Source organism: Dicentrarchus labrax, unplaced genomic scaffold (assembly GCF_905237075.1).
Source record: "Dicentrarchus labrax unplaced genomic scaffold, dlabrax2021, whole genome shotgun sequence".
Classification (NCBI taxonomy): domain Eukaryota; kingdom Metazoa; phylum Chordata; class Actinopteri; family Moronidae; genus Dicentrarchus; species Dicentrarchus labrax.
Genome location: NW_026136716.1, coordinates 855,886 through 863,345, shown reverse-complemented (window position 1 = coordinate 863,345; position 7,460 = coordinate 855,886). Strand labels below are relative to the sequence as shown.

At 44.7% G+C, this 7,460-nt stretch overlaps 3 protein-coding genes across 53 annotated transcripts in view; 2 read left to right on the top strand and 1 right to left on the bottom strand.

The window, feature by feature from the left end:
- Positions 1-1,670, top strand: part of pcid2 (PCI domain containing 2) — a 7,767-nt gene extending 6,097 nt beyond the window's left edge. For both annotated transcript variants that reach the window (XM_051427033.1, XM_051427034.1), the window contains 6 exons: positions 1-141; positions 309-409; positions 512-585; positions 736-861; positions 950-1,073; positions 1,463-1,670. The exon at positions 1-141 is cut by the window's left edge and continues 1 nt beyond it. In XM_051427033.1, coding sequence (XP_051282993.1) covers positions 1-141; positions 309-409; positions 512-585; positions 736-861; positions 950-1,073; positions 1,463-1,552 — 656 coding nt within the window. In that variant the 3' untranslated portion in view covers positions 1,553-1,670. The remainder of the gene's footprint in view (positions 142-308; positions 410-511; positions 586-735; positions 862-949; positions 1,074-1,462) is intronic.
- Positions 1,671-2,669: 999 nt separating this feature from the next.
- Positions 2,670-3,357, top strand: LOC127378350 (uncharacterized). 50 transcript variants are annotated; one of them, XR_007887972.1, is made up of 5 exons: positions 2,700-2,767; positions 2,841-2,892; positions 2,945-2,965; positions 3,018-3,101; positions 3,165-3,225. XR_007887972.1 is itself a non-coding variant. In XM_051427041.1 (5 exons), exons 1-5 carry the CDS (start codon positions 2,791-2,793, stop codon positions 3,355-3,357), a joined length of 327 nt encoding a protein of 108 aa, XP_051283001.1. In that variant the 5' UTR covers positions 2,776-2,790. The 50 variants fall into 50 exon arrangements, 11 of the variants coding, with proteins under 11 accessions (XP_051283001.1, XP_051283006.1, XP_051282998.1 ...); XR_007887971.1 differs by adding an exon at positions 2,799-2,819 and having other exon boundaries at positions 2,713-2,767; positions 2,862-2,892; positions 2,945-3,101; XR_007887964.1 differs by lacking the exon at positions 2,945-2,965 and adding an exon at positions 2,799-2,819 and having other exon boundaries at positions 2,713-2,767; positions 2,862-2,944.
- A 65-nt stretch (positions 3,358-3,422) lies between these two features.
- prozb (protein Z, vitamin K-dependent plasma glycoprotein b) lies at positions 3,423-7,392 on the bottom strand. Its single transcript, XM_051427032.1, has 8 exons — positions 7,000-7,392; positions 5,962-6,122; positions 5,850-5,874; positions 5,066-5,236; positions 4,822-4,953; positions 4,653-4,732; positions 4,403-4,541; positions 3,423-4,312 (listed from the first exon to the last, which is right to left on the bottom strand). The coding sequence occupies exons 1-8, from the start codon at positions 7,091-7,093 to the stop codon at positions 3,459-3,461; spliced, it is 1,656 nt and encodes a 551-aa protein (XP_051282992.1). The 5' UTR covers positions 7,094-7,392; the 3' UTR covers positions 3,423-3,458.
- Between the last annotated feature and the right edge of the window lie 68 nt (positions 7,393-7,460).

Genomic DNA, 7,460 nt, shown 5'->3' with positions numbered 1-7,460 from the left:
TCAATAAGCTGCACCTGTGTAAGCCTCTCATCCGAGCCATCGACAGCTCCAACCTGAAGAACGACTACAGTCCGGCTCAGAAAGTCACCTACAAATACTACGTGGGCCGCAAGGCCATGTTCGACAGCGACTTCAAGCCGGGTACGCTCCAGAGCTGCTGCTCTGTTTAACTCCGGGACAACCAGGGCCACAATGTAGAATCAATAATTAGATTATCAGTGTATATCATATTTATATTATTATTCTAAGAGAGAAAGAAAGCTCAAACTATCAGCAGGTAAACTGATTCTTTCTTTCTGTGTCTGCAGCGGAGGAGTTTCTGTCGTACGCCTTCCACCACTGCCATCGCTCCAGTCAGAAGAACAAGAGGATGATCCTCATCTACCTTCTGCCCGTCAAGATGCTGCTGGTCAGAACCTCTGCTCCGTTAATGAAAGCAGTCCACTCCAGATTAAATCCAGTTTAGATCCAGTTTAGATCTCAGTATGACGGCAGGTTGTTGTTGTTTCAGGGTCACATGCCGACTCATCAGCTCCTGAAGAAGTACGACCTCATGCAGTTTGCTGACGTCACCAAGGCTGTGAGGTAAGCAGAGAGTTGGAGGCGGTGGTCCAGCGGTGGCGTGCTGTCAGGTGTTCTCACAGGTGTGTGTGTGTGTGTGTGTGTGTGTGTGTGTGTGTGTGTGTGTGTGTGTGTGTGTGTGTGTGTGTGTGTGTGTGTGTGTGTGTGTGTCAGCGAAGGGAACCTGCTGCTGCTGAACGAGGCTTTGGCCAAACATGAGACCTTCTTCATCCGCTGTGGGATCTTCCTCATCCTGGAGAAGCTGAAGATCATCACCTACAGGAACCTCTTCAAGAAAGTGTGAGTTCAGATCCCTCCGGCCTCACAGTCCGGTCTGAACCTCCTGAACCGGTTTATCTTCACACCTCCACTCCTCCCGTGTGTGCAGGTATCTGTTGCTGCGGACGCACCAGCTGCCTCTGGATGCCTTCCTGGTGGCTCTGAAGATGATGCAGCTGGACGACGTGGACATCGACGAGGTGCAGTGTATCCTGGCTAACCTCATCTACATGGTGAGGACGCACACACACGGAGAAACACCTGAGGCTCATTTCTAAACGCTGATACGTATCGAACCGTTGACGCCCAGTAAACACTATTTTAATCAACACACACTCAGTTTAAGGTCTGAAAGATTGAAGCAGCTTTTATTAGCATTTAAAATGATCTTAGTTTGATAGGTTACAGAAACATTAATACTTAAAGAAGTACATTTTACTTTTGTTTTAATAATTAATGAAACAGATTCCATCCAACAGTTAAAAAAACATTGTTGATTAAGTACAATACGGTATAATAATAGTGCCAATACGGGATCAATATCAGTGTATTTACAGTGTGTTTTTATAAATGAGGCCTCTTCAGTTCACTCAGCTCTTCTTCTGTGGTTTGTGTCTGTCAGGGTCACATCAAAGGTTACATCTCCCACCAGCACCAGAAGCTTGTGGTCAGTAAACAGAATCCATTCCCTCCTCTGTCCTCAGTCTCCTAGACTACGTTACCCACAGTCCCCTCCGGCTGCCACGCTCCACTGAGAAAAACATTCAATTCATTCTTTTTTTTATTTTGTACTGTAAAAAATTGTTGAATAAAACAGATGCTGGTTTGTACAGCGTGTGTCGGATCCATTATTGAACCAATCGTGTTTGCAGGATTTAAAACAAGACTTCTGTGTTAAGTCTGGAGGCTTTGGAAGGTGCATTGTGGGTATTGGAGTCTTTATTTTAGGCAGTGAGTAATTCAGCACTTTAACTTCATGAATGAGAAATTTAAATTTGCACAGTTTGAACACAAACTGCTGACAGTAAATATCATCGATGGCTTCACATTTGGGAAATATTTAATACATAAAATCATTTTATGTTTAATGTTTCACATTTAATCACTTCAACAATAGAGATGTCTTAAAGACGCTAGCGTACAGTGCTAAACAAAAGTGTCTTGCAGGTTCTTGTCAGTCCTGGTGGAGCCTCCTGCCATGGTCCTGCTAGATTGCCATTGCCAATACTGTTGTTGCTATGCACCTGTCAGTCTCTCTCTCTCTCTGTCTGTCTGTCTGTCTCTCGCTCTCTCTCTCTGTCTGTCTGTCTCTCTCTCTGTCTGTCTGTCTCTCTCTCTCTCTGCCTCTTCTCTCTCTCTCTCTCTCTCTCTCTCTCTCTCTCTCTCACCCCAACTGGTCGAGACAGACGACCACCCACCTAGAGCCGGAGGATCTGTCCTAGGTTTCTGCCTTTTAACAGGCAGTTTTTCCTTGCCCTTGTCTCCAAGGTCTTGCTCATGGTGGTACTGTTGGGTCTCTGTAAATGTTATAAGGAGTTCGGTCTAGACCTGCTCTATTTGAAAAGTGTCCTGAGATAACTTCTGTTATGAATTGGTGCTATACAAATAAAATTGAATTGAATTGAATTGAATTAAACCTGTATGATCGCTATCACTGTTAAATGTCCGGTCGGGCAGGTAATGACTTCACTATCCTGGGAAATAAAGTTAAACAGGACAGTGCTGGGAAGTAGTAGGATCCTGTTTCATAGCTAGTAAATTAAGTGGTATCGGATTGGTGATGGTGGACACACTCATCGATACCTGATACCTAATCAACAGTAGAGTTACAAACTTTTAAAATATAATTGTAAAATATAGATTTATTTTGACTTCTGTAATTTTGCTCTCGGGTTAGGGAACAGGAAGTTAAACCTGCGATGAACAGGTATAAACCGGTAAAAACCGCCGATGAACAGGTATAAACCGCCGATGAACAGGTATAAACCGCCGATGAACAGGTATAAACCACCGATGAACAGGTATAAACCGGTATAAACCGCCGATGAACAGGTATAAACCGGTATAAACCGACGATGAACAGGTATAAACCGACGATGAACAGGTATAAACCGACGATGAACAGGTATAAACCGGTATAAACCGCCGATGAACCGGTATAAACCGCCGATGAACAGGTATAAACCGCCGATGAACCGGTATAAACCGCCGATGAACCGGTATAAACCGCCGATGAACACGTATAAACCGACGATGAACAGGTATAAAACGCCGATGAACCGGTATAAACCGACGATGAACACGTATAAACCGACGATGAACAGGTATAAACCGCCGATGAACCGGTATAAACCGACGATGAACAGGTATAAACCGACGATGAACAGGTATAAACCGCCGATGAACCGGTATAAACCGACGATGAACAGGTATAAACCGCCGATGAACCGGTATAAACCGACGATGAACAGGTATAAACCAGTTACTATTTGTATCATTAAAGATTTTTCTAATTAAGGAAGTACAACACATAAAAGCACCAGTTTGGTCCATTGAAGAGATTTTGAGTTAACAGGAAGTTTGATGATGAAAAGAGTTTTAAAGATGGCGGTCTCTTGTTAGCGACTCTCAGGGTACTGGCTGACTTGGGGGGTCATGTGGTCCTCGGCGTCCTCCAGCCTCGGTTTGATCCAGGCCAGGTAGCGGGAAAGTTTGGTGAACACCAGACCGCCGTTGCAGCCTGGAGCTGACGACGTCAGCAGCCCAGTCAGAAACGCCGTCCCTCGATCCACTGTGGCAACGGGTGTCCCTGGCAACTGGTTGCCACATTGCCGGTCTCTGACCTCTGACCTCAGACTTCCACCACCTGCTGAGTGCTCGTGATCATGTCTCTTTGAACTGCCGCTGTTTTCTGCTCCATTTGGCGTCCCTGGTGCTCTATTTGGATTCTGGTTCATTGTATGCTCATCCAGCCTCTCCTGGGGACCATTGTGGTTCCCTAAAGGTCGATTTTGGTTCCCCCGAGTGCCATTTGAGTTCCCCCGGGTGTCATTTTGGTTCCCTAAAGATCGATTCTGCATTCCTTGGGCTCCATTTTGGTTCCCTAAATGTCCATTTAGGCTCCTCTGGACTCTATTTTGGTTCCCCAAAGGTCCATTCGGGCTCCTCATGCAGAACATTTTGTTGCTGAGTGGATGCGAGACGTACAGCTGACTGCGACACTCGTCCAGTGTCATGTAGACTAGCTTTTGGGTCCGACTGACCCCCCGTCTCTCGGCGATTCCCATCCTCCCAGGATGCATCAAGACGTTTTCACTGAAGTCCTTGGTGGGCAGGCAGAGGTGGATGAGGGCGGGGCTAAAGTGCAACGGACGGACCAGCTTGAGGAGGACGAGGTCGTTGTCGTGGTGATCTGGACGGAAGCGGTTGTGGACGTACAGAGCCCGGACAGGGACGCGCATCTTCTCGTTGCCTAGGAGACGACAAACGAGATGTCAAAACTATCCACGATAAAACTTGATTAAAAAACAACAAAGTGTGTCTGGTTCATAAAGTTAAATACCAGGGACCACGTAGAAGTTGGAGGGTCGGAGATCAGATCCTGAGTCCAGGAAGAGGCAGCGGGCGGCCGTCAGGACAGAGAATCGACCCAGCACCACGCCACTACACAGCTCCACCCCGTCGAAGTTCTGCAGGGACACCTGGAGACAGAAAACAAACACACAACAGGAGCTGAGCCTGAGCCTTTAACTCGTTATCACTAATGTCTGGGAGAGCTGATACCTGGCTGTGATTGGCTGAGAGCATCTTACCTGCCAGGGACAGTTTCCATGGTGACACATTGCCGCAGTCGTGTTGAACTGGTCAGGAAGTCTTCCACAGGGAAACTCCACTGTGGACACAGAGAGGGGTTGTTAAACCAGTTTGAACTGGTTTGGTAAACATGTTTGTGTGTTTCTGGTTTTGGGGGGTGTGTCAGACCCTCAGGCAGGCAGCTTCGTCCGTCCGTCTGTAGTTTGAATCCCGACATGCAGGAGCAGGTGAAGGTGGGGAAGGACGCCGTGCACAGCTGGTGACACGCTGTCGGACCTTCAGTCAGACACTCTGAGATTTCTGGATCAGACAGAAAAGAATGAGTTCACAGAAACCGCAGGTTGTACCGTGTTGCCACTGAACACACCGCGAGATTCAGGCCTATAGGCCCCGCCCCCCTGTGAAGGTGTACCTGTGGGTGTGGGCCAACATGGCGAGGAGGGTGGCTGTCCTCCATCTCCAGGCGCTCCCAGTTCACAGACTGTTCCGTAGTGGGGGGTGGCGCAGGAGCAGTGGAACCCCCCCACTTTGTCGGTGCAGTTCCCTCCGTGGAGGCAGGGGTTCGGCTTGCACTGGTCCCCGTCTGCTCAGAGACACACAGACCATCAATGAGACTGATCGAGATACAGCGGATCAATAATGGTTGGGGAAGAACAATCAAGAGAATGTAATGGCAATTTTTAAGAACCTATACAACCTTTGACCTGGTCATTGTAAAACCATACGCAACTGTTAAAGAGGATATTATATGCATATAACCTTTAGCCCTGTTTCTACCTACACTCTATGTCCAAGTAAACAGCGGGATGTTGAGACTTCACTAAGAAGGACATGATCATCTCACCACACTATCTGTCTGTTTACTGTCCCACAACTCAGGAATGTGTAACTGTGTTAGAGTCACGCTCCAACAGGGATAAAACCATACTGCTTCTGCCAATCGGGGCTCTTTTGGACTTTCACATACGAGAGTGTGTGACGGCTGCGTTGAGACCATTCATGGAAGACTTGAATAAAACCTTACAGAAAGACAGGATCATACTTTGTATGCTTTATTAAACAAATTGCCACCACAAGAACCAGGACTGAATGTTACCAACCTGTCAATCATATCGATCGTCCATATTACCAATATCTCAGAAATTATGTATTGATCTCATGATTGAATGATCAGTTTAAGGCTGATGAAAACTCACCGTAGTAAACGGTCCAGAAGGCGATCTGTGGAGACACAAACACAACCAGCATCATTTCCCATAATCATCCATACGTATCGATCATTATTATCTCTATCGGGGAGCGTCTTACCGTCTTGGCGGTGTCTTCGAAGTACTCGTGGGCCTCCTCGTAGTTGCACAGCTCCTCATAGCACTCGCGCTCCAGGTTCCCCTGCAGGATCTCCTCCACCAGGAACGTGTTGGCCCGTCTGGAGCGCAGGAACACGTGTTGGGCCTGCGGAGCCTGAAACACTGCGAGCACCAGACCGACTTTACCACAAACATAACTGCTTCTCTCTGCACGGTGTAGTGGAGTAATAAATGTACCACTGCAGTCAGACTGTGTATGAATTTAATATTCATTCATTTAAATCATAATCACAGAAAAAACATAATGTAACGTGACACATAGGTAATGTGATATATTGTCATACGTTACAACAATAACGATTCATAATGAACTGAAATAATTTGAGTTAATATGTTGAGTGCATAAATATTGATCCCAAAGTCATAGTGTAGTGTTAGTTATGCATAATATATCTACTTAATAATTAATACTTATGACACAATAAGTTGTGTAATAATAATCACGTAATAAAGGTATAAAGCACATAAAAGTATTATTTATATTACTATATTCATTATATTATAATAATAATACCTTTCACTAATGTACATTAATAGTTATCTAACTAATGAAAGTTGTTCATCCTCCACACTGAGTCGTGATTCTGTATTGAAGTTATTCATTATAATTAACTGTACCATAATTTTATTTATTTATAATATATTGTATGTATCATAATGTTCCCTTAATAAGTAATAATTGTTTTTACTAAGTTGTAATTTTGACATACTTTGTTATAGTTATAAGATACTGATTTACAATTATGACCTAATTACTCCAAAAGTAGGAATTATGAGTTCTGATGAAGTTTATAAACTTATTTAAGTCATAATTGTGACATACTGAGTGTAATACAGCCTGACATTAAGGTGAGTTATGCAAAGTGTTTTTGGCACAAATAGACCTCCATACATTTCCAGCTCAATCTTTAATATCTGATCTGATTAAAATGAAACTATAAGCAAAACGCTGCAGAGGGTCAAAGGTCAGAGGTCTTACCTTCTCCTTGGACGAGGACATGAAGGAAGCAACCGAGGAGGTAGAGGAACAGAACGGACGCTCGACAGCGAGCCGACATGATGCTGACCGCCATGACACTGACTCCACTGCGACCACACACACACACACACACACACACACAAATCTGCACACTGATGAGTCACAACCGATTCATTACACAGGAAAATGACGGAGTTTAAATCTAAGTTTAAGTCTGTTGCACTTGTTTTAAAAAATCCAACATGTTTGAAAAGCTTCAGTAAAACTAATAGAAATATAATTAAGTTTTAATCAGTAAGTTTACAGACCGACTTGCACTGCGATTATACACATTTTTACAAAACATGATCTTTTAAGTCTTCAGTCTTTTCACAGGAGTCAGATTTTCAGGTCAGATCTGTTCCCACACAGAGTTAAAGTAAAGAAAACACTTCTCAGTAAACACTATGTTCCTGCGGTGG

What these genes read in the sequence shown, in the direction of transcription:
- prozb (XM_051427032.1), bottom strand. Translation starts at nt 7,093, where the DNA reads ATGGCGGTCAGCATCATGTCGGCTCGCTGTCGAGCGTCCGTTCTGTTC. An exon ending in CTTCTGGACCGTTTACTACG is followed by an intron (nt 5,237 to 5,849) that starts GTGAGTTTTCAT and finishes GTCTCTGAGCAG; the next exon opens with ACGGGGACCAGTGCAAGCCG. An exon ending in ACGAAGCTGCCTGCCTGAGG is followed by an intron (nt 4,733 to 4,821) that starts GTCTGACACACC and finishes CTGTGTCCACAG; the next exon opens with TGGAGTTTCCCTGTGGAAGA.
- LOC127378350 (XM_051427035.1), top strand. Translation starts at nt 2,791, where the DNA reads ATGAACAGGTATAAACCGCCGATGAACAGGTATAAACCGCCGATGAAC. An exon ending in TATAAACCGACGATGAACAG is followed by an intron (nt 2,966 to 3,017) that starts GTATAAACCGGT and finishes GCCGATGAACAG; the next exon opens with GTATAAACCGCCGATGAACC. An exon ending in TATAAACCGACGATGAACAG is followed by an intron (nt 3,102 to 3,164) that starts GTATAAAACGCC and finishes GACGATGAACAG; the next exon opens with GTATAAACCGCCGATGAACC.